A 27,206-nucleotide genomic window follows, 5' to 3' on the forward strand; every position below is an offset into this window, starting at 1 on the left:
ATATTATGTGTACTTACCTATTTTTTATGTAATCAATTATCGACATTAGTTAGAAAAAATACATTTGATTCACTTTTAGGAAGAAGATATTAAAAGAGACAAGTGTTAGGATGTCAATAAATATGGACATTATTGACAAAATATTGAATAATGTTTAGAACGTTTAATGACATGTTTTTTAATGCTGCCGCGTTTAGGGTTTCAATCCTGATTAAAAATTTGGCAACATCGCGGAATGGATTGTAACATCTATTCGTACCTGCGTACTGCGTAGCACCAGCTTCTGGCTTCCGTGCACTGTAGATATCTACAGTCGCCTTCTATCGACGTCAATTGTCATGAAAATATTTGAATTTTAAGCTTTAATTGAATTATTTTATAGTTTTGCTAGGTTATACTCTAATTGATGCTGAAGTGACACTTAGTAAAACAAGAAAATATTTGAATTAAAACTAAAAATTCAAATATTTTCATGACAATTGCCATCGACAGAAAGCGACTGTAGATATCTACAGTGCACGGAATCTAGGCCCAGCACCTCCTCGTTGGTCACGTGCTCGGTCCGGAATATACGTTGGTAAGCCCACATTTCGAAGGCCTCTGCTTCTACTTTCTTCATTAATGTTGCGATCATTGTCCACGCCTCCATTCTCCATAACATTTGAGAATGAGAAGTCTTATTTTGAGAGGTAGGGTGAGGCTGTTAAAGGTGAAAATTTGCTTTATGCTAGTGAACGACGCTCTTGCTTTTTTTATTCTTATACGTATCTCCTTCGCTTGATCTCAACTTTTGTTCCTAAGTGAGTGTACGAATCCACGTGTTCAATGATAATAAACAATTACGTATAATGTAACTATGATTTTAAGAAAAAAAACGCTATCTTGTTGTATTGGTCAAAAAGGTTTTGTTTTTTTTTCGAAAGTGTGGTTTTTCACCAACTTTTCATTGAACATACTTTCACGTGTGTGGTATAAAATAAAATACACTCACCGGCACAAAATTCCGCCACCCAAAATTTTTGATTAAGTTTGACAATCTATAACTTTCTTATTTGTACTTCGATTTTTAAGATTCTTGCATCAGTTCGTAGGTACATGTATTGATGTCGTTTGTTATTATTCCGGTAACAAAAATTTTTTGCTTAGATGGCATTATACGGGGGTGAATGGAAGCGTTGTTTTTTCTCCTAATTTAAAAAAAATCTGTGGAAAAATTGGAGGGCTGATTTTGTTTCATACTCCTTTTGTATTATCCTGGAGGTATCACTAAGGTTTTGTTTTTTGAATTATCCGAATATCTCTTTTCTTGTAGATGTAAATAAAAACACTGCTTTGAAGGTTTTTTAAATTAAAAATATCAAACGCACTAAAATTAATAAAACAAAACAAAATTAACAACAAAACAAAATAATTCAATAGCGTGTATATCCACCTCTTGCAGCAACGACTGCTCGCGCAATATGTTTGGCATCGAATAAAGATGTGTTATCCTTGCCTGGGGAATAGCCTGATATTGCCATCTACCAGGGCCATAACTGTACCAAACTTTCTGGAGGCCTAGGATGACGGCGAATAGAATTCATTCCATAAATTCTCAATAGGATTGAGATCTGGGCTGCATGCGGGCCATTATAATCTTATCAATCCAACCTCTATTTTTGTTTTTATTTACAAGACCAGTGTTTTTATTTACAAAAAATGGTACAGCTCTTACAAGAAAAGAGATATTCGGATAATTCAAAAAACTAAATTTTAGTGATGCCTTCGGGATAATATGACAGGACTATGAAACAAAATGAGCTCTTACATTTTTCGACAGAATTTTTTAAAGATAGGAGAAAATACAACGCTTCCATTCACCCCTGTATAATGCCATGCAAGCAAAATTTTTGTGTTACCGGAATAATACCAAACGATATCAATACATGTACCCAGTGCTGTTTTTGTGACGGTACGCGCCGTACCGGTACCTCTTGGGATAAAACATAAAAAAAAAAACAACAAAATGTAAGAAAATTTCTGAATTTTTGCCTTCCTCCCAAACAACTTTAAAACGCCCTTATTGAGGCTAAATTTAAAAAGTTTTCCCGGAGGTGGACCCCCCTTATGAACACTCACCAGACCCCCTGAACACTGCGTACCGGAACCTATATTGTTACCAAAACAGCACTGCATGTACCTACAAACTGGTGCTAGAATCTTGAAAATCGGAGCACAAATAATAAAATTATAAATTGTCAACCATAATAAAAAATTTTGGGTGGCCGAATTTTGTGCCGGTGAGTGTATATCAAAGTTATTATAAATGTGTATAAGGTAAAAAGTCAGCCTTTTTCAAACTGTTTTTTACTAACAAATGTAATGAAATGTTGTAGTTTTTTTAATATACCTTAAAATTGAAACCTCAAAGAATTGATTACGATTTACAAAATACCTCGAGAGTCAATGTTTGGATAATTACTGTTGTTTAAATAATCGCTCTGCGGGATAAACAAATTTAATAACTTTTAAACTATTTGGCCGATCTGTTTGAAATCTAGCTTACTTTAATAATTCATAAACTGCCATAATTTTGAGTAATTACCTGAAGAAGAATGTTACGTGTCATTATGTAAAAAACAAAGTTTTTTTTGCAATTATTCCGTACAATAGGTTGTGTATTTTAATTTGGAAACCCTTAAAATTGAAACACTTTTATAATTTAGAACTTTGTTTTTGATCCATTTTCCTCTAAAATGTATAAGAATCGTTTTATAGGCAAATAATATTTTTTGTCGCCAACCGTCACTAAAGTCATTCATTATTGTATTCATTTGCCCTCATTTGAGGCAGTAAAGTAACACTTTATTGTACTGAAAGAAGAATTTTACTTTACTTGATGCGATTAATCGAGATTGAATGTAAGTGGTCGATGGCAGTAATCGATTATTTATTTGAGTTAACTTACAATTTATTTACTTTAATTATTAAAAATATTGTACAAAATTTACGACACTGTTAATTAAATTTATGTCAAAAAGTGAAATTCTGTAGTATTTTGTAATTACAGTATGTCCCTGTAAGTTGTATCCATATGGAAAACTTTGTTATTATTAATTTTACGGAAAAAAGTTATTCTTCATAAAAAGCTCTGCATGGTCCAAAACCTAAGATTTAACCATCAAATATCAATTTTTTTGAATATTATACGAGGTGTGTCAAAAAGTTTTATTTTCACTCAAGAGTAAAGTAGCTTTATTTTTCACAATATTGAAAATTGTTATTATGAAAAGTTGTTTGGAATTAAAAACTATATTCTAATATGCAATTACATCCTTCTAATTGAAAAAAATTTTTTTTGAAAAATTATGGATATTTAACATTATTTTCAGTTATTTCAATTCTGATAACTCTTTTATTATTAATTTTACGAAAAAAGTGATTCTTAATAAAAAGTTCTGGATGGTCTAAAACCTAAAATACAACTGTCTTATATCAAATTTTATCAATTTTGTACGAGGTATGTCAAAGAAGATAAATTTAGATCAAAAGTAAAGTACCGTTATAGTTCAGAATATTTCAATTAAAAGGATGTAATTACATAATGAAACATAGTTTTAATTCTAAATAACTTTTCATAATGACAATTTTCAATATTGTGAAAAATAAACGTATTTTACTCTTGAGCGAAATTCATATTTTTTGACATACCTCGTATAAAATTGATCAAATTTGACATAAGATGGTTGTATTTTAGGTTTTAGACCAGGCAGAACTTTTTATTAAGAATCACTTTTTTTCGTAAAATTAATAATAAAAGAGTTATCTGAATTGAAATAACAAAATAATTTAGTTATCCAAAATTTTTCAAAAAAAAAAATTTTTCTATTAGAAGGATGTAATTGCATACTAGAATATAGTTTTTAATTCCAAACAACTTTTCATAATAGCAATTTTCAATATTGTGAAAAATAAAGCTACTTTACTCTTGGGTGAAATTCAAACTTTTTGACATACCTCGTATAATATTCAAAAAATTTGATATTTGATGGTTAAATTTTAATTTTTGGACCAAGCAGAGCTTTTTATGAAGAATAACTTTTTTCGTAAAATTAATAATAAAAAAGTTTTCCATATGGATACAACTTACAGGGACATACTGTATATTCATATAGAATAAATCAAAACTTTACCGATTTAGTAATTATTCAATATTGATAACTATCGATTAAAAATCGAAAGCGGCCATCATGCAAAAGTCATCTGTCATCCATGTCATGAAATTTTTATTAGGTCTAAAATTTAGAAAATTCCTAAATTGTAAGTAAGTGTTAATTGTTGGCGATAAAATTTTGTATGCACCACGTCAGTAAAAACTCTTTATCGAACTCGTCTGTTATTCGCCTCGCTCGCTCTCCTCATAATATCAGACTCGTTCGATAAAGAGTAACTTTACTGACTTGGTACATAAATAACTATTTCATTTTTTACGATTGTTTAACCCTAGAAAGATATATTGTGATGTACAGAAAAGTATCATGCGTAAAATTGACGCATGTCAATATTTCGAGGTTTGTTATATTAATAATTAGAATAAACTGTACGTTATTATATAGTTACACATATATACAAATAATAAATAATATAAATAATTTATTTATATTTTATTTATTTATTAAAAAAAATCAAAAACTAAACTTCTGTTATAAATTAACAAAATTTGGGAACATTATTTTTACTATAATAATGACATTTTGTATTATAAAATAAATAATAAGCATGTATTATATATAATGCCAAAAAACTAAGAACAAAAGAAAATAGATTAAGTAGCGGGACAGTTAGATTAATGGAAAGTAGACGAAAACTAATAAGCGAAAACAAAAGAAACACAGTAGAATACGTAGAACTAAACAAACTTATTAGGAGAAAACCCAGAGAAGATCTAAGAAAACACACTGAAAATGAAATCGAGAAAGTAATTGAGAGAAATAAGAGCCTAAAATGCTTACGACCAAATTTAGGGAAACCACTACTCATTTCAATAAAGGATGAAACAGGACGGGAAGAGAGGAGAAAAGATAAGATATCAGAAGAAGTAGAAAGGGTTTATAAAGAACTATACACCTCAAAGAATGACGCAAACCTCAACACTCAGGAATATATCAAGAAAACAATCACGAATGTAAACTCAGAAACATTACCAAAAATGGAAAATTATGAAATAGAAGCAGCACTATCACAATTAAAGAACAACAAAGCACCGGGACCAGATGGAATCCTTGCTGAAATGTTGAAAGAAGGGAAACAAGAAATCTTACAAACATTAAGAAATCTATTTAATCACTGTACACATAAAGGAGAAATACCCGACGATTGGAACGAAAGTTTTACAATCCTGCTATTTAAAAAAGGCGACAGAAACGACCTAAAAAATTACAGACCCATCTCACTGCTGTCGCAAACGTATAAACTATTCATGACGATTATCAACAACAGGCTAACACACAAATTGGACTCATATCAACCAGTAGAGCAGGCAGGATTCCGAAAGGGATATAGCCCCACTGACCATCTTCTAACAATTAGGACACTAATAGAGAAAGCTAACGAATACCATATAGATCTGCACTTAGCGTTCGTTGTCTACGAAAAAGCATTTGACAGCTTGGAAATGCGGGCAATAGAAAAAGCTATAAACAACTGTAGAATAGATTCCAGATACAGAATGCTAATACATAATATATAACAAGGTTGAACTATTGGGGTAGCAGCAATCTCAAAGAAAACTCTTTATAATAGTTCCAAGCTTTTGAAAATGTTTATTTTCATCATCAGGGAAACTACAATCATAAATAGACAGTATTCAACAAATAGGCTAACTGAAATCAATAATAATTGCTATCTTTGTGTTACCAAAAATCCAGAACACCATAGTTTCCTCTCACTAAACAAGGTGTCGATATTATATATACAGGGTGTCTGCGCAACTTTGCACCATATGGGAAACTTTTTTAATATCAATTTTACGAAAAAAAGTCATTCTTTATAAAGTGCTCTGCATAGTCTAAAACCTAAGGTGCAATCATCAGATATCAAATTTTGTCAACAGTATACGAGGTATGTCAAAAAATATTAATTTCGCTCAAGAGCAAACTACCTTTATATTTCAAAATATCAAAAAAATGTAATATGAAAAGTTATTTGTAATTAAAAACCATATTCAAATATGCAATAACAGCCATCTACGAGAAAAAAAAATTCTGAGATTTTCCTAAATTACTGATTCCGAACATCATTTTTATTTATTAGACCTGTAATAACTCTTTTATTAATAATTTTAGGAAAAAAAAGGTATTCTTCATAAAAATCTGTGCATGGTCTAAACCTCAAGATGCAACCATCAGTTATCCAAGTTTGTTAATTTTATACGAGGTGTATCAAATAATATGAATTTAGAAAGAATTCTTTCTATGTTCTTTCTAAATTCATATTATTTGACACACCTCGTATAAAATTAACAAACTTGAAAAACTGATGGTTTTATCTTGAGGTTTAGACCATGCACAGATTTTTATGAAGAATAAGTTTTTTTCCTAAAATTATTAATAAAAGAGTTATTACATGTCTAATAAATAAAAATGATGTTAGGAATCGGTAATTTAGGAAAATCTCAGAAATTTTTTTTCACGTAGAAGGCTGTTATTGCATATTTGAATATGGTTTTTAATTACAAATAACTTTTCATAATAAAATTTTTGGATATTTTGAAGTATAAAGGTAGTTTGCTCTTGAGCGAAATTAATATTTTTTGACATACCTCGTATACTGTTGACAAAATTTGATATCTGATGATTGTATCTTAGGTTTTAGACTATGCAGAGCACTTTATAAAGAATGACTTTTTTTCGTAAAATTAATATTAAAAAAGTTTCCCATATTGTGCAAAATTACGCAGACACCCAAATATATATATGTATATATATATAAATAGTTGGTTTTTAATTCCCAGGTTTGCGGTCTGTTATAAATAAAACACTTGATTTTGCTTAGACGTTTCGGCTTCTTGCCATTTTCAATAAGCACTTTTAATTAAACATTACACTGTTAACAAACATATTTTATATACATTACACGTAATATTTTAAAAAATTTAAAAATGCACATCGTGTTTCTCTAAGATGTTATGAGAGAATGCCAGGCATGGGCATATGGTAAAAGCACTTCAGAAGGGTTTTGGGTGGTGGTCGTAAAACCAAAACGATTATACACAGGAGATCAAATTACATAATATACGAAAGAAATAAATTTGGAAATAAACCTAATGTTTAACGTTCAATAATAGGAGAAAGAAAGAAATAAAGAAAAATGAGATATTAAATACAATTAAATTAAGAAATTTACATTATTTGGAATCATGTTATGAGAAATGAGATATGTGTTTATGTAGATCATTATATAGGAAAAGATACTGGGCAGAAGAAGCTTAGGACGTTGGCATATATCCTGGCTAAACAAAATTTATATAATGATACAACTGCAACTCTGTGGAGTTGCTATCAAAGGTAGCACTTAAAGAAAAAAAAATAAGAAATGCCGTATTTAAAGTGTTTGCCAATGGTGTGTTTACAACCACACTCAATTTATTAAATTGTGATATATATTGGAGAGATCTTTAATATTAGTTTTATTATTGATACAATTTTGGTCTTTCTTTATATGAATCATCTCCAATATACATCTTTTGTTATAATTTTGCTCTTTTTCCAGAATCTGTACATTCTCAAGATCAAAACTATGGTTATTTTCTACAGAATGTTTGGCTAAGGCTGTAGAAAATAACCATAGTTTTGATTTTGAGAATGTACAGATTCTGGAAAAAGAGCAAAATTATAACAAAAGATGTATATTGGAGATGATTCATACAAAGAAAGACCAAAATTGCATCAATAATAAAACTGATATTAAAGATCTCTCCAATATATATCACAATTTGATAAATTGAGTGTGGTTGTAAACACACCATTGGTAAACACTTTAAATACGGCATTTCTTATTTTTTTTTCTTTAAGTGCTACCTTTGATAGCAACTCCACAGAGTTGCAGTTGTATCATTATATAAATTTTGTTTAGCCTGGATATATGCCAACGTCCTAAGCTTCTTCTGCCCAGTATCTTTTCCTATATAATGATCTACATAAACACATATCTCATTTCTCATAATATGATTCCAAATAATGTAAATTTCTTAATTTAATTGTATTTAATATCTCATTTTTCTTTATTTCATTTCGGTTACAAAACGTGGTTTGTTCCATAATCTTTTCAACCAAGGTTATTTTTAAAAATAGTCTATATGTCCACATCTCAAATACTCTGCTCTAATTACGTATATCCTTGTTTTAGCGTTCAAGCCTCTGTTCCATATAAAATACAAAAAAAATACACATCTCAGTATTCATATTTCGAGCTACATACTGAGATCATAATTGCAAAATATCTTTCTCCTATTATTGAACGTTAAACATTAGATTTATTTCCAAATTTATTTCTTTCGTATATTATGTAATTTGATCTCCTGTGTATAATCGTTTTGGTTTTACGACCACCACCCAAAACCGTTCTGAAGTGCTTTTACCATATGCCCATGCCTGGCATTCTCTCATAACATCTTAGAGAAACACGATGTGCATTTTTTAAATTTTTTAAAATATTACGTGTAATGTATATAAAATATGTTTGTTAACAGTGTAATGTTTAATTAAAAGTGCTTATTGAAAATGGCAAGTAGCCGAAACGTCTAAGCAAAATCAAGTGTTTTATTTATAACAGACCGCAAACCCAGGAAACCAACCATTTAAAAATTCACGGTCAGGAAATAAGGAATATATATATATATATATATATATATATATATATATATATATGTCTTCATATCAAGGCGAGATCCGTTTGTATCATAAGCTATACAAGATGAGATCCGTTTTGCAAGGCGAGATCCGATTTTGGATCTCACCTTGTATTCACGTGTATATAGTGACATCTCGATGTAACAATGGTTAGGCTACAAGGAAATCGATTTTTGTCTGGACCTCATTTTGCACCCCTTTTGGTGAATTTTATATTGCAGTGGTTCCACTAAATCCGCTGTAGAGGGCAGAGCGCGCGATCCGTTGTGTATATGGTAAATATATATTTTGCAGACAACCCGAGATCCGGTAAATTTGGAAACATCGCAAATGAATTTCACGGTCAGCTCTCTCACTCGGCTTATGTCTAGCTTGAATAAGAATGTTTACATTATTTAAGGGCTCTGTCCAGAAAGGCGATTGTCAAATATCTCGAGAACTAGACGGCATATCGAAAAAACTTTGGAATGCTTTTTGAATGGTTTTTCAAAATCTATATACTTATGCAATAGCAGGGTTCTTATTCTGCCTGCGAAAGCGGTGGGTGTAGCAACTTTGAATTTTCAACTGAAACACTTTATTTTTAATTAAATAGTTGAAATTTAGAATTAAAAATACACAACCTTTGTTTGAATCGATAATAGCTTCTTTAATCCAGTCGGAAGAGCTTCAAAATCGTCGTTTTTATGACATTTTTAGGGTTTAGGGGTACCTCAGGTAGTTAGCTTAAAACGTAAGAAATAAATTTGAATAGTTAATGTTTATTGATAAACAAAGCTCCAATTCTATTTTACTTCAACTCATTTTAAGGCTATTTCAATAAACTAATCGGTTCTTTTTTCAGTTTTTTGGTAAAACATTGTAACTTATAGACAAAAATTCTTAAAATCGGCTATTTTTCATTTAAATTGTCAATAAATAATTAAATTGAGAAAAAATTGGTCAGATTTACATAAATTTTGTTATTCCGTCCATATAGAAACTAAAACAATTGTTACGTAGTTACACTGAGTGTCATAAAAACCGTGTATTTTTACTCATTTCTTTGAGCTATTTCACGTAATATCGAGATATAAGTTGTATTTTTTACATAAGTTATATTAACGTTAAACTGACTTAATTTATAGTTTTATAAGCAACAATAATTAAGTATAGCGAAATTTATAAAACCTTGTTTAAATTGTTTTACATGCTCTATAATGCGGTTATCTTAAATTTTGTTTTGAATGTTTTTCTTCTTACTAGTAGACAAAAAATGGCAAAATGTACATTTTTGACATCAAATTGTTGATAACCAACATAGTTACTACTCAAAATATTAAAAAAACTAACCGTCGGTATAACAGGTTGCCTGGAAACCAGATGCAGAACAGTACCATAAATGTTTTAGACTTTTTAGCACTTTCTTTAAGTGAAATTTAAAATCATTTACCACCCATGTACACTCATTACGGAATCTGTTACAAGAATTTCAGCGATTTCAGCCATTTTTTCAAAATTTATTTGGATTTTCTCTAGTAATCCTTCCAAAAGACAATACATAAATGGTGAATACCTTTTACACCAACTTCAAGGAGGGTAATTTATACAGGTACATACCTGGAATTATTATATGGACAGTTCACTCTTGTTAGAGTATAGTTCGCTCAAATATGAGCTCTTTTAATCCATTTCACGCGGTAAATTAGTCCGCTTTTCCTTTAGGTCTTAGTTCATAGGTTGTGATGTTTTTTTGCCGTCTCTACTATCTTCTTCCACTCTCTCCGGTCCTGAATCTTTTCTCTCCAGTTTGCAATTTCCATCTTTGATATATCGTCTAGCAGTTGATCTTCCCATCTAATTTTTGGTCTTCCTCTTGGTCTATTTTTTACTGGTTTCCAGTTCATTATCTTCCTGATCAGTTCTTCTACCCCTCTTCTTTGTGTGTGCCCAAACCATCTGAGGCTTTGTGCTTTAATGAATTTTACTATATCTTCTCCTTTATTTATATTTATTATTTCATGGTTCATCAGCTTTCAATATTCCCCTGTTTCTGTCTTTACTGGGCCATGTATCCTGATAATTTTTCTCTTAATTATTTTTAACTTTTCTTCGCCTGCTGCCTGCCGACCTGTCTACAGGACTCAGATAAGTTTTAGCTTTTAAGGACATATTCACACCAATAAGTACTCTCATTGTCAAAAAAAACTAAATTTAAATTTAGCTAGTTCTTTAAAGGAGATCACTCACTGGAGTGATACTCTACATGTCAATCTCACATTTGTCAAAGCAAACGCTTATTGCCTTCCGGCAGATTGCAGAATCCATTAGGGGTTATATAAAAAAAAACTTTTCTTCGTCTTTTTTCGTAAGGCACATTACTTCTGCTCCATAGGCTATCACTGATCTGATTGCTGCTGTGTATATTTTTGATTTTGTTTTTTTTGCTCAGGTTTTTGTCCTTGAGTAGTTGGTGATATTTCCAATATACTCTATTACCTGCTTTAATTCTGTCGTTTATCTCTATACTCCTTCCGTTTTTGCCGTCCACCATCACCCCCAGGTATTTGAAGCAATCTACTCTCTGGAATGTATTTTCACCTATCTTTATTTCTGCTATTCTGTTTACATTATCTCGTGTGCTTATAAGATATTTTGTTTTATTCTGATTGATTATTAGTCCTCTCATCTTTGCTTCTCTTACCAGGGTTAAAAGTGCCTCTTCTAGTCTTTTTTTATCTCGTGCTACCAGTCCCAGTTCATCTGCATATCCTATGATCTGTGTTGAGCTTTGAATAATTGTCTTTTTCAGCCCTGTGTCCCTAATTACTCCTTCTAGAGCGATATTAAATAGTGTCGTTTGTCGTTGACAGACTGTCTCCTTGTCTTACTTCAAGTTCTATTTTGATGTCATTTGTATCGCCCTCATTTGTTTTAACTTTTGCTGTTGAGTCTTTTATTGTCATTCTAGTTAGTTTTATTAATTTTGCCGGTATCTCCATTTTTTTCATTTCTTTTAATAATTATTGTCTGTATATGCTGTTGAAGGCCTGTTGGAAGTCAATGAATAGTATGTGTAATTCTATGTCATGTTCATAGCTTTTTTCAATTGTTTGTGTCAGTACGTGTATTGCATTTATTGTTGATCTTCCTTTGATCTATTGTTCTAAAACCCTGTTGATATGGTCCTATAATTTTTTCTGTGTATTGATTTAGTCGGTTTCTTATAATTGTGGTCAATATCTTATACGTTATATTTAGTAGCATAATTGGTCTGTAGTTGCAGCACTTAGTTGGATCTCCTTTCTTAAAGATTGGTGCGATGTGTCCGTTTTCCATTCTATGGGCATGCTTTCGTCCTTCCAAATTGTAACCATTAACTTGTGGATTCGCTTCGTGAGCTCCTCTCCGCCGTTGATGATCAGTTCGTTGTTGATTTCATCTGGCCCTGGCGTTTTGTTTACTTTTAGTTGTTTTAATACCTCCATGAATTGCTAATAAGTAGGTGCGACTTCCTCTTCATCTCTGTTATCTCTTATATCCTCATCCTCTGAATATGCCTTATTGTCGTTTTTGTATAGGTCCGTGAAATGTTTTTCCCAATCTTTTTTGTTTATTTTTGTGACAGATTTTTTGGTACTGTGTTGTTGTTTTATCTATTCGAACAATTTCTTGTTGTCTTTATTATTCGTTTCTAATTCTTGCATTTGTTCAGAGATCCATGTGTTCTTCTTTCTTCTATAGAGTTTCAATGCTTCTTGTTTTTCTTTTCTATATTGGTCCAGTTGTTCCTGTTCGGCACTTTGTAGCCATTTGTTTCTTGCGAGGTGCTTCAGTTGACTTTTTTGGTGACATTCCTCATCAAACCATTCTTTCGATTCTTTGTTTTTTTGGAATCCTATTATTTGTTCTGCTGTCTCTATTATGCTGTTCTTTATGTTTTTCCATTCTCCTTCTATTTCTATGTGCTCGTACTGACCCAATTTCTGTTCCAGTTGTTCTGTATATTGTTGCTTTGTTTCTTGCGTTTTCAGATTGGCTATATTCCATTTCCTACTTTTTCCTTCCTTATGATTATTTGCTTTGATTATTTTCATCTTAAGTTTTGCTATCAACAATATGTGGTCAGTGCCTCCATTTGCTCCTCTATATGACCTTACGTCTTGTACTATTTGTGTCCACTTTTTCGAAATTAGAGCATGATTTATTTGGTTTCCATCCATTCTTCCTGGTATCATCCATGTTATTTTGTTTTCTTTTTTATGTTTATGCCCAGTACTAATTATATATGTATTTGTTGCTGCTGCTAGGTTGCACATTTCTCCTCCATTATCTTTCGTAGTTTCATGAATGGTTTCTTTGCCAGCTACATTACGATTATAGTCCTCCTTTCCGATCTTTGCATTGAAATCACCCAATATTATTAATATGTCATTCCCCGGAATATTTTCACAGGTTTCTTCCAGGATGTCTTAGAATTCTGTTTTATCTTCTTGGTTTGCTTCTTCGGTGGGTGCATAGCAATTGACTATCGAGATGTGGGCTTGTTTATTTTCTTATGTAAGATATCCTTTCATTAACTGCTTTGAATTGTATCAGTTTTTCCCTCATTTTTTTGTTCACCATAAATGCCGTACCATTCGTTCCCTGTTTGTTTTCTCCCGAATAATACATGCTAAAGTTTTTCTTCTCAATTTTTCCTTCTTTCTTCCATCGTATTTCCTGTACGGCTAGGATTTCTAGTTGGTATTTTTTCATTTCAAGAGCTATTTCTTGCATCTTACCTGCTGCCAGCATGGTTCTAATATTCCAAGAGCCCATTCTAATGGGTTTTGTTCTTTTCTTCTTATTGAGATTCTTTCTTTATTTTGTGTGCGTTATTTTGTTTTCGTTAACCGTTTGCATTTCCGAGTCTTTTTTTGCCATGTCAATATCATATTTCAGCCGCTGTTCTTCGTTTATTAGTTTTTTGAATTTTCTATCAGCTGTTCTCTCTCTTCGTCCCATATCTAGATTTTGCCATTCACTATTAATTTCTTGTAGCCGATTTTCGTTTGCTTACCTTTGCTTCTTTCGTCCTTTGCTATTTTAGTTATTTCCTTTTGTATTTCTTTTTCTTTCGATGTCCAATCGTTGTTTATATAGATACGATCTTTATGCTGTTTTAGTTTACGTTTCTTGTTTAGGATTTCCATTTTATCCGTGAGGGCTTCTGTTTCTATTGCGCATACTGTTTCTCCTATTTTTTTTGCACTTCTTAGTTTTATTTGTATTTTCAACTCTTGGGCTCTGAAATTTTCCATTTCTTCTTTTAATTTCTTATAATCATTTGTTTCTACTTTCAACCCAGTCACGATCAAGCTTTTCTTTTTGCTAAATTTCTCCAGTTGCTCCATTCATTCATGTAGCTGTTTTACTTCTTTTTTTAGTTTTTGTTTCTCTGCTTTTACACCCATTAACTCTTTATTGGTTTGTTGTTATTCTTTCCTTATTTGTTTTATTTCCTGAAGCATTTTATCGTTTTTATTCATTAGCTCTTTCATTATTGTAATCATAACATTTTCCATGTCTTCCTTGTTTTCGTTGCCTGCTTTGCTTGGTGACCGTTTTTTAATTTTACTTCTATTAAAACAATCATCCAAGTTTTCTCTTTTGCGTTTCGTTTCATCATCGGTTTCACTTCCTGTGACATTTTTTCCATTTTCTAGGAGTGCAGCGCTAAATACCTGGAATACCGATATTAGATTATCAACAATACTTAAAAAATGAAAGTTACCAATTCACCGGTAGTTAATGCGTTATTTAAAAATTAACTGCGCACCAGAGTTGCCAGTTGGTCTGTAATTAGGATGGGGATTAAAATAGATACGAATTCACCGGGACCCGGAAATATGCACACCCTGATATTCTAGTTACGTAAGCTCGTCCGATTGGCGCATGACGTTAACAACAGAGTAAAGCATAGTCCCGTCTATGCGTTCGTAATACGAACGCAAATGAAATTTGAGAATAGTGCAAATGAATGAATTATGACTAAAAGAAACTAAGTGATTTTTATAGTTTAGAGGAAAATTATTAAACTATTTACTTTTATTTAAATTGATTTTAAGTTATTTGTAAAGTTCCCAGTTTCTTGATTATATTGGTATCCGGAAAATAAAAATATTCATATAATCGATATGTACTAAAATTATTATATTTCGTTAGTTGGCAAAAATTGATTAGTGGCCTACACATTAGTAAATATAATTTTTACCAAGGGGAAGAAAAGCCCCAAAATAAAACCATAAATTTAATGGATTGATAAAAAAACAAAATTTTTTACTTTTTAAATAATGTATTTCATCAGATTTAAGTAAGAGGCTTGGAAAAGACAAAAATAAGTTTTACAGTTTTCATGCCATGCACTTTATTTAAATTTTGTGCATGTGAAATAGACGTACATACAGCAACTATGTAGCAGTTTTCATAATTTTTCTTTTACGCAATGTCAGGTTGTTAAGAGACTTGTTTAATTATTTAATTCGGAAGTACATCCGAGACCTAAAAAATAACTTGTTCGCTTTGTTAGAACAGTCTACAGTTACACTTTTGGACATAAGGTTTTCTAAATAATTTTTAGTTACCAAAATGGAATCACCATTCATGTGGAAGGAAAAATTGTCTCCAGTTACTTAATATATGACAAGAGAGTGTCTGATGGTTTACATAAACCACACTTACTCAAATGATCAACCCACGTGTACGTTGAAACATCTTCGGATTGAATACTGGAGTCCTTCAATTTATGGCAGATATAACCAGCCAAATTCTCCAAACCATCATACTCGAGGTCACTAATGTATTTTCATTATAACTCTCATTTAAACTTGAAAATCCACAACTGTTTCGTTGTTAGAATCCAGCCTTTGGATCAATTGTCCAGAAATTGGTAAATCTGGGATGTCGTCTGTTTAAACGTTCGAAAATTCGTTTCGTTGTCTTTCCTACCCGTATATAACTTTTATAAAATATAATAAACCTTTTTGTAAACACTTTAAAAAAATTTTAATGGATTTTCCCCGAAAAGAGCTTCATTGGTACTATGTATCACGTTAAAATATTTGATTTGGAATTTGAAGGATAAGATCGTCTTTTTTATGAGCTGCAAATTTACTTTTACTGGTTCTATAGACTAAGAATATACCATTTTTTCGTTTTTTTTATATGCTACATTTTTTCCAAGAATATTTTTTCGATAAAATACTTACTTTTTGAGTATTTGCGAAAAACCGCCGAAAACGTGTTTTTTTTTTGTTGAAAAGTAGACATTTTTAGTCGCAAGTGACTCTAGTACCTACTACTGAATTAACCTACCTAAGTTAAAAAAACTCTATAAGTAATATATAAATAAATCTATAAATAATTTTTAGTTACCAAAATGGAATCACCATTCATGTGGAAGGAAAAATTGTCTCCAGTTACTTAATATATGACAAGAGAGTGTCTGATGGTTTACATAAACCACACTTACTCAAATGATCAACCCACGTGTACGTTGAAACATCTTCGGATTGAATACTGGAGTCCTTCAATTTATGGCAGATATAACCAGCCAAATTCTCCAAACCATCATACTCGAGGTCACTAATGTTTTTTCATTCTGACTCTCATTGAAAACTTGAAAATCCAAAACTGCTTCGTTGTTAGAATCCAGCCTTTGGATCAATTGCCCAGAAATTGGTAAATCTGGGATGTCGTCTGTTTAAACGTTCGAAAATTCGTTCGGTTTTCTTTCCTACCCGTATATAACTTTTATAAAATATAATCAAGCTTTTTGTAAACACATTAAAAAAATTTTAATGGGTTTTTCCCCGAAAAGAGCTTCATTTTTTGGTACTATGTATCACGTTAAAATATTTGATTTGGAATTTGAAGGATAAGATCGTCTTTTTTATGAGCTACAAATTTACTTTTACTGGTTCTATAGACTAAGAATATACCATTTTTTCGTTTTTTTATATGCTACATTTTTTCCAAGAATATTTTTTCGATAAAATACTTACTTTTTGAGTATTTGCGAAAAACCGCCGAAAAACGTGTTTTTTTTTTTGTTGAAAAGTAAATATTTTTAGTCGCAAGTGACTCTAGTACCTACTAAATTAACCTAGTACCTAAGTTAAAAAAACTCTATAGAACAAAAGTTGCTTAAACTTAGTCAGATCTGTTTCCGGACTTATTTTAAACGTATATTTTTTCACCCTCCAAGTAAAAGCAATCAACGGCACACATTCAACTTTGAAGTGGGGGATGGGTAGAATCTAAATCCAAATTTTCATGCAATTAGGAGTTGACCCTGAAAATTATGTGTGTTTCTTTTTATCTTTTAAATCATTTTACTTAAAATCATTTTTTAACTATCAAATAATAATTACATATTGCGTTATTTTATTTTTTAAACTTTAATAATATTTATAAAAAATTTTACTTTCTTGTAATGTATTTTTAAAACAAGCAATCATTTAAATAATTATTTTGTAACAATTTGTATTATTTAAGAATATAATAATTACATTTTGGTTTCGTAGTAAGTGTTTTTTAAGAATATTAATGTATAGTTTTAAAATATTGTATTGCAAATAATTATCATTATTAAATGGTTATTATTTGCCAAGTATTCTTTTTCTTTTTTCACACCCTTATGTATGTAATAAAACTAAGGGACTTTCTGAAAGGTAAATCGTAGACTTTAAAGACACAAAAGAAGCGATACTTAAAAGTTACGCCCATTATATATCTTTATATCGTGGGAAATATACAATACAACACGAGCTCCAACCGCTCGACTAATACTCTTTAGAGCTGGCATCAGTGTGTGATCTCGCGTTGAACGGTAAATATCTAAAATTTCGTATATAAGTCCTCCCCTTTACTTTTCAGCGACGGATCTCGTTTCGCTGTAAATTTATCAGAAAAATTTAAGTACAAAAATCTTTTCCCCTCTAAGTGTGCCATGATTAATATGTTAATTATAAAGATACTTATGAACAATATACTCCAATAATTAATTTCCTATTGGTGGATCTCGGGTTGTCCTCGATTTAGTCGGATCTCGCCTTGATATGAAGACGTATATATATATATATATATATATATATATATATATATATATATAAAATGATGTTGGATAATCGAGTACAAATATAAAAATAAATAAGCAAAATCATTGGATAATACTCGTAAAATGAATGTGAATTTAGTTGGAAATATATAAAATGATGAAGGGTCATCATTCCATACATTTCTGTGCAACTATATACACCGGTGTTTCGGCCTATTTGGGCCTCGTCAGTATAGTGTAGCAAGTTAAAAAAGTTGTTTGTTAACTTGTAAAAGGATTACTACAGGAGCAAGGTTACCATTTTTGGTCAGATTGTTAGAAGACCCGCAGTCGCAAGGCTACAACTAACATTGCCAAGGAAGTAAGGCTACCTGAGGAAATGAAAAGCCATAAATAATGTTATGGCTTTTCATTTCCTATTAAAAGGAGATCTAAGTTTAAAAAGCACATTTGGAAAGACGCATTGAGGAAAGTAACGAATACTTACATATCAAAAAAGATAACCCCACGGTTTAGAGGGGAAGTGAAGATAAAACGTGAAGAAAGAAAAGCAGAAAGCCCTTTTCGAATACAGAACAAAACAAAGACAACAGGCATACAACTACTATAAGCGAATCCGAAACGGAACGAATACTTTAGTCAGACAAATAAAAATGGAACACTGACAGAGCTTCTCAAAACAGATGGAACACGACTTCTACGGAATACAAAAAGAAATATAAAGAATGATCAGAGGTCAAAGAAAAGAGATGAACGAAGAACAAACTGATAAAAACGAAACACATTCAGAAAGAAACATGGGCAACTACTTCCGATCTCTTTTTGCTAAAGGTGATGATAATGAACCACCAAAACCTGAAGTTACGACAAACGAAGAAATAAACATTGAGGAGGGAGAGGTAAAGGGAGCATTAAGGAAATTAAAAAACAATTATTAGAACTATTCCAAAAAATAATAGAACAAAACAGAATACCACAAGAATGGAGATCAACTATTCCAATACCTCTATTCAAAAAGCAGAAAAATCTGACCCGGAGTTTTACAGAGGAATTAACTTATTAAACATTAAAATTAAAAACCAAAGTGATAACAAACTAAACGAAATTATAACATTAGCAGAAGAACAACAAGGTTTTAGGTCGGGAAGATCATGCACCGACGCTATATTTATAATGAGATAAGTTCAATAGAAGTCATCAGAATCAAACAAACCGGCTTATTTATGTTTCGTGGACCTTTTGAGGCATTTGAGGGGATCAAATTAAAGGACGTTATCGATTTGTTGTACTCAAGGGAGGTACCTCCAGCAATAATTAAAACGATCGAAAATATCTACCAGAACAATACAGTAAAAGTAGAAGATGAACTAACTGACCCAATTGAAGCTGGCAATGAGATAAGACAGAGGTTCCCTAAGTCATTTATTGTTCAACCTATCATGGATGAAATAATAATAAAAAGTAAGAACTAAAAAAGGATACCAAATAAATAATAAATAAACGAATGAAGGCGCAGACATAACAACGACTTAGAGCAGAGGTCGCCAACGCGGCGCCCGCGGGCGCCACTGCGCCATTCAATATATTTTAATGCGCCCTTAAACTATTGTTAATTTAGACAAGAAATTCAAAACGTATATTTTTTATACGTTTATATTTATATATTTGTTAGGTCAAAAAATAGTTGGCTCCCGCCATGAATTTTTAATTTAGTATTTCACTCTTTACTTTAAAAACGTTACCGACCTCTGACTTAGAGTATCTATTCGGAAAGGCAATTCTAGTGAGATATATAAAGGCAATAGACAAGATGCGCAGGGCATGTTATACGCAGTAACGACAACAGACTTATAAATACTGTGTTTTGGAAAAGACCAGATGGGAGAAATTATTTTGTTCTTTTTTAGTCACTTTAGCAGTATCTTTAATTTTTTTATTTATATCCCAGATTTTGCAATACGACCCACACTCCCTTTGAGGGGAAAATTCACTCATCCCAGATACCTAGGGTATCAAAAAGATTGAGCTCTGATGGGACTCTTTCCGTGTTATCGAGCCCTATGTGACTTGATACGCCGGAGTATATCCCGAAAATAACGGCGCAATAAGAAGAAGAAAATATATTGACTAATTTGTGGGAGTATTACAAGTCTTTTGCAATCTTAAAGTCTTCTGATTCTGTTTTTTTCTTTTGAGTTTATTTCACTAGTTTCTATTGTAGATATCTAAAAAACACGAGTCTTATTTTTGAAAACTGTTGCTGTAGAATGTTGGAAACAGACAAGTTTTATATTATTATTAATATATATTCATTTTAGCAAAGTTTTTGGGATTCCTTTGTAGAGAAACTGTTTTTCTTTGTACATTTAATTGTAGATTATTTCATCATTAGCTCTTAGTGTTAACTAACATTTTAAAATAATTTAAAATAGAAAAATTAACGATAAAATAACAAATTACCAACGGTCTTACGAAATATCAGAGATAAGCAATTAAAATGAGTATAAAATTTTATAAGTCAAACTAAAATGTAATGTGTATAATGTACAGTTGGAGTTTTAATTACCTACTATCTCAGAAAAAAGGCAATACAGACTTGTTCCCATTTCACTAGTATTCTTCAGAACCCCCTCAGAATTTGAACTACAATAGTATGCTTTATGTCGCCTGGATCTCCTTAGCTATTTTGTTACATAGCTACTGCTTCGATCTATCTTCAGTGCTTCAGTGATCTTTTGTGCATACCTTAATCTAGGTAAACTCTAGGATGACAATACTTCTGATGTAGTTGATTAGACTCCTAGGTGCCTTGTTTCCTATGTCAGAGGGTGCTAGAGTGACCTCTTCTAGGAATTTTAATCGTTTGCACAGTGCTACGCAGTTGCATAGTATGTGTTCTACCGTGTCTTTTTCGTTGTCACAGAAACGACAGTTCCCACTATCTGATTTGCCCAGTTTTTTGAGATGATATCTCAGAGAAGATCTTGCCATGACCAATGAGAAGACCAGTGACCGTTTTTATATTTGTTTTACTCATTTCGAGTGGGCGGTTTGTTGCAGTAGGCAATACTTTTATGAGCCTTTTTGCTTGCTTTTCTCCTGGTGTGTTTGACCAATATAGTTGTAGTTAATTGAGTTCCCGGGTTCGGAGTTCCTCTCTGATGTGGCTTTTCGATAGTCTACAGGATGGTTCTGGACCTTGGAATGAGGTATTAGCCTCTTCTTATGCGAGGCTATTAGCTTCCTCATTTCCTGCAATTCCCTTGTGACCTGGCACCAACATCAAAGTTATTTTGTTGTGTTCTGTCAATTTCTTGAGGGATTGTTTACAGTCCCAAACCAACTTTAACCCAAAAGTAAATGACTTTAGACCCTTTAAGGTCGCTTGGCTGTCTAATAAAATAAAGACTTCTGTCCTACGAGTTTTTCGGTTCAGACGGTTTATTTACCTCTGTGTCACAGCTTTGTGTCAATATATCGATATATTGAAAATAAATGTATAAAACTCTTGTTATACAAATAATAAAAAGAAATGTATACAGAAATTTAGCCAAATTATGAACTGTTGTGACGTTTTTATCTTTCTGAAGAAAGATACAGATTCGTCTGTTATTTCATCAATATTTTTTATCCGTATACCTGCATTTACATATATCAGTGGGTCTGCGTAACTTGGAACCATATGGGAAACTTTTTTAATATCAATTTTACAAAAAAAAGTTATTTTTTATAAAGTGCTCTGCATAGTCTAAAACCCAAGACACAATCATCAGATATCAAATTTTATCAACAGTATACGAGGTATGTCAAAAAATATGAATTTCGCTCAAGAGTAAAGTACCTTTATATTTCACAATATCGAAAATTGTCATTGAGAAAAGTTGTTTGTAATTAAAAATTATGTTATAATCCGCATTTACACTCTTCTAATTGAAACATTTTTTTTTTGAAAATTTTCCTCAAATCACGGACACCCAACATCATTTTTAGCTTCGTTATTATTAATTTTACGAAAAAAAGTTATTCTTTATAAAACGTTCTGCATAGTCTAACAACTAAGATAAAATTATAAGATATTACATTTTGTCAATTTTATACGAGGTATGTCAAAAAATATGAATTTCGCTGAAGAGTAAAGTACCTTTATTTTTCACAATATTGAAATTTGTTATTATAAAAAGTTGTTCAGAATTAAAAATTATGTTTCAATATGCAATTGCATTCTTCTAGTTTAAATATTGTGAACTATAAAGGTATTTTACTCTTGATCGAAATTCATATTTTTTGACATACCTCGTATAAAATTGAAAAACATTGATATCTTATGATTGCATATTAGTTTTTTGACTATTCAAACATTTTTATAAAGAATAACTTTTTTCGCAAAATTAATAATAACGGAGTTATCTTAAATAAAAATGATGTTTGGCATAAAAATGGTATCCGTAATTTGAGGAAAATTTTCAAAATTTTATTTTTTAATTAGAAGAGTGTAAATTCAGATTATAAGAATTTTCTATATTGTGAAATATAAAGGCACTTTACTCTTGAGCGAAATTCATATTTTTTGACATACCTCGTATATTATTGATAAAATTTGATATCTGATTATTGCATCTTAGGTTTTAGACTATGCAGAGCACTTTATGAAGAATAACTTTTTTTCGTAAAATTTATATTAAAAAAGTTTCCCATATGGTTCTAAGTTACGCAGACACACTGTATACAGGGTGAGTGGGGAGGGACGCACAAAATTTTAAGACTGTATAATATACGTAAAAATAATCAAAAATAACTCGTATGTTGTTATTCGATTTTCATTTGTTTCCGAGATATGGGGTGTTAAAATTTTTCTTACAAACTTTTCTTGCCCTAAAACCGGTTGAGGTGTGCAAATGAAATTTGGTGGGTTTTAATAAATAGTTATTGCGCATGTTTTGACATACAATTAAGAATTTTATATTCACCATTGGCGCGCGTGCGGGTAATAGTCTGAAATTTTTTAAAGATAAAAATGGTACGCCACTGAAATATTTCAAATTAAAAACCTTTCTTGAATTCCTCGTTGAATTTGTGACAATCTTCCTTTTTTTTTCATGCGACGCTTCGTTTTCATGCAAAAAATAAAACATCTTAACGCTTAGAAAGTTTTCGACGAAGTTTCTATATGAATATGTAGAAACTTATTTCGAATACTTTGTAAGCGTTAAGATATTTTATTTTTTGCATGAAAACGAAACGTCGTATGAACAAGCATGAAGATAGATTGTTTATCAGAAATTGAACAGGGAATTCTAAAATAATTTTTAATTTGAAATATCACAGTGGCGTACTATTTTTTTTGTTTCAAAATTTTTAGACTATTACCCGTACGCGCGACAATGGTGAATATAAAATTCTTAATTGTGTTTCAAAACATGTGCACCAACTACGTCTTAAAACACACCAAATTTCATTTGCACACCTCAACCGGTTTTAGAGCAATAAATAAATCGTCAGTTTGTAAGAAAAATTTTAACACCCCGTATCTCTGAAACAAATGAAAATCGAATAACAACATATGAGTTATTTTTGATTATTTTTACGTATATTATACAGTCTTAAAGTTTGGTGCGTTCCCCCCACTCACCCTGCATAATACATACTTATATACTTGTATACATATACAGGGTGTCCCGAAAAGATTGGTCATAAATTATACCACACATTCTGGGGTCAAAAATAGTTCAATTGAACCTAACTTACCTTAGTACAAATGTGCTCATAAAAAAAGTTACAGCCCTTTGAAGTTACAAAATGAAAATCGATTGTTTTCAATATATCGAAAACTATGAGAGATTTTTTATTGAAAATGGACGTGTATCATTCTTATGGCAGGGACATCTTAAAACAAAATTATAGTGAAATTTGTCCACCCCATAAAAAATTTATGGGGATTTTGTTCCCTTAAACCCCCCCAAACTTTTGTGTACGTTCCAATTAATTCATTATTGTGGTACTATTAGTTAAACACAACGTTTTTAAAACTTTTTTGTCTCCTAGTATTTTTTCTATAAGCCAGTTTTTATCGAGATGCGGCTTCTTTTTCAATATATTTATGTAAAAATTTTATGGGGGTTTTGTTCCTTTAAACCCCCCAAATGTTTGTGTACGTTCCAATTAAACTATTATTGTGGTACCATTAGTTAAACACAGTGTTGTTAAGACTTTTGCCTCTTAGTCTTTTTTTATAAGTCACCTTTTATCGAGATGTAGCTTCTTTTTCAAAATATACCTAAAAATGTAAATTATAAATAAATTTTCAGATTATTAACAGGTCTGTATAACCGTACTTAACCATATACAAATATGTGGTGGATTCGACAAATATTCAAAATATCTCGATAAACACTGATTTATCGAAAAAGTACTAAGAGGCAAAAAAGTTTTAGAAACATTGTGTTTAACTAATGATGCCACAATAATAATTCAATTAGAACGTACACAAAAGTTTGGGGGGTTTAAGGGAACAAAACCCCATAAATTTTTTATGGGATGCACAAATTTCCCTTTAATTTTTTTTTTAAGATGTTGCTGCCATAAAAATGCCACATGTCCATTTTCAATAAAAAATCTCTGAGAGTTTTCGATATATGAAAAAAAATCGATTTTCATTTTGTAACTTCAAAGGGCTGTAACTTTTTTGTGTGCACTATTGTATATAGGTAAGTGAGATTCAATCAATCTATTTTTGACCCCAGAATCTGTGGTATAATTTATGACCAATCTTTTCGGGACACCCTGTATATCATATATAGTTTCTATTCTTTGGCATATGAATTGACCAATAAAAATTACACGATGCTTAGGTTATTGTAGCTTGCCAAGATCAAGCCATTCAGATGTGGGTGGATCCCGAATGGAGTCTAGTAATAGTACTGGGTTGTTGTCTGGATTAGACAATAACCCATCCCAAATCTACAGTGATGTTGCTGCCTTAGAAACTGTTACCGAAGATCAAGAAGCAATAGGTGCTACTAAACTACGCACTACAGGTGAGTTATCATTTTTTAAATTTTTGTTATCATATTTTAACCTGATAGATTTGAAAACTATAGGAATGAAAAATATTTTATACTACACACCAAAAAACTGGAAGAAGAAGAAAGAAAAGTAGTATTAAATGTCAAGATGAAAGAGCCAACTTCGTAACAAAAAGGAAACTAAGAAAATGGACACTCCCAGGAAACCCTTCTGAATACATCAAATATGTGGAGAACGGTGTTCAAAACCTAGAAAATACATACGTAGATGAAATAAATAACCAAATAGCATCTGCGTTAGCAGGAGTGGTAGAAAGACCTTCCAGGAAACAAAATAAAGCATCTGATAAACTAAGCCCAAACGCAAAATATTTGATTAGAAAACGAAGAAAAATTTAACAGTAAAACACAGCATAATACAGACAGATTAACAAAGAAATATCAAAACATAAAAGGAAATGTACGAAACATGTACGAAAATATAAGACATAATCCATATCGAAAGTAATTGGCCAGAATAAAAACTTAAAAGCACAGAGAATAAATCTAGAAGAAGGAACTAAAGACATTCATAAACTCAGTGACAATTTTTTTGTAATTTTTTTATACTTTTTGTATAAAAAAAAAAGTATATATCTCGTACGTGAGATGTGGACAATAATTGGAAAATGCCTTTCATATAAAATGATCGTATGTATTTGTTGACAAAGTCAGGAAAACTTGCGAAATATCTATCTGTCAATTGGGTTAATTGATAATCACGCTACTAATATTTGAGTTCTTCTTGAAATTATTATTATTATACTAAAGGTAATTTGCCTATAGACCTTAACCTTCCGTGACTGGCGCTTGTTTTCTGTGCACCGATAGTATACCTATCTTAGTGTACCTTTTTTACACGCGAGAAGCGTGATGTATAGTACAAATGACCTTTTTTGTGAACAAGGATTGTAAATTAATTATTATATTTACTTTAATAAAAATATACAAAATAAAAATATAAATACTTATACAAAAGCAAATAAAAATATAAGTTAAGTCTTGTTTTAAACCATATTATCAGAATAACATTCTGCACATTGATTGAAAAAGTGCCTCTAAGGATGGGAAAAAGGCATCTCAATAAATGGTCATAAAATAAACAACCTACGTTTCGCAGATGACACAGCCCTTCTTGCAAATAGTCAAGCAGAGCTGATTGATCTTATACGACTGGTTGAAAACGAAAGTCAAATATTTGGTCTGCAATTAAACATATCAAAGACAAAGATCATGATAGTGGATAGACTACATAACAATCATCCACATATAACCACAACTGATCGGTTTGAGGTTGTGAGCTCATACTTATATCTGGGATCATTAATCACAAACACAGGGTCACTAAAGGAAGAAATAAAACGTAGATGTGATCTAGCAAAAGTCGCCACAGCAAAAATGACCATAATATGGAAGGACTGTCAAATTTCAAGAGCGTTAAAGATGAGGTTGATCAACTGATTAATATTCCCAATACTGACCTATGGATGTGAATCTTGGACCCTGAGAAATTCGGAAAGAAGGAAGATAGACGCCACTGAAATGTTCTGTTGGAGACGAATTCTACGAATTCCTTGGACCGACCATAGAAAAAATAATTCAATTTTAAGAGAGATAAAAGTTAGCCAACGACTCTCCAGTAAAGTCCATCTCCAACAATTAAAATACTTTGGACATGTTATGAGAGCCAACACAGAAAACATGGAAAGACTCATTATACAAGTAAAGGTGGAAGGCCGAAGATAACGAGGAAGATCCCCAACAAGATCAAATTACAGGAATATGCAAAAGACCTATACATGAGTTAAAGATGACCAGAGACAGAGATCTTTGGAGACGGACAATACACGACATCACGTCGACCACTACACTCCCTCCGGGGGGTCAGGATTGAAGAGAGAGAGAGAGATCTCCAAATTGTTAACGACCTCTTTAGCACCCGGTATACGAGTTTGACGGATTTGACAGTTTTAATTTATGTTAGGGAAATTATGTCAAATTGTCACAAGGGCAATACAATTCGGGAATTTTCAAGAGCTCGAGTGTAATTTAACTAATATTTTATTGATATCTCGTGCCTGAATATTTGCTAAACATGTCCATGTGTCCATGGTGTTCTCTTGACAAGTTGTTAAACATTAATTGTCATTAATGTCACTGAGTGTTTATTTTTGCGCA

General features: G+C 31.5%; 1 protein-coding gene across 2 annotated transcripts in view; it reads left to right on the forward strand.

Annotated features, from left to right (window-relative positions):
* The window catches only part of LOC114341750 (FERM domain-containing protein 5), a 217,774-nt gene that overhangs the window by 183,360 nt on the left and 7,208 nt on the right, over positions 1-27,206 (forward strand). For both annotated transcript variants that reach the window (XM_050641461.1, XM_050641460.1), the window contains exon 8: positions 24,816-25,001. In XM_050641461.1, coding sequence (XP_050497418.1) covers positions 24,816-25,001 — 186 coding nt within the window. The remainder of the gene's footprint in view (positions 1-24,815; positions 25,002-27,206) is intronic.

Source organism: Diabrotica virgifera, chromosome 10, assembly GCF_917563875.1.
Source record: "Diabrotica virgifera virgifera chromosome 10, PGI_DIABVI_V3a".
In the NCBI taxonomy this organism is placed as follows: domain Eukaryota; kingdom Metazoa; phylum Arthropoda; class Insecta; order Coleoptera; family Chrysomelidae; genus Diabrotica; species Diabrotica virgifera.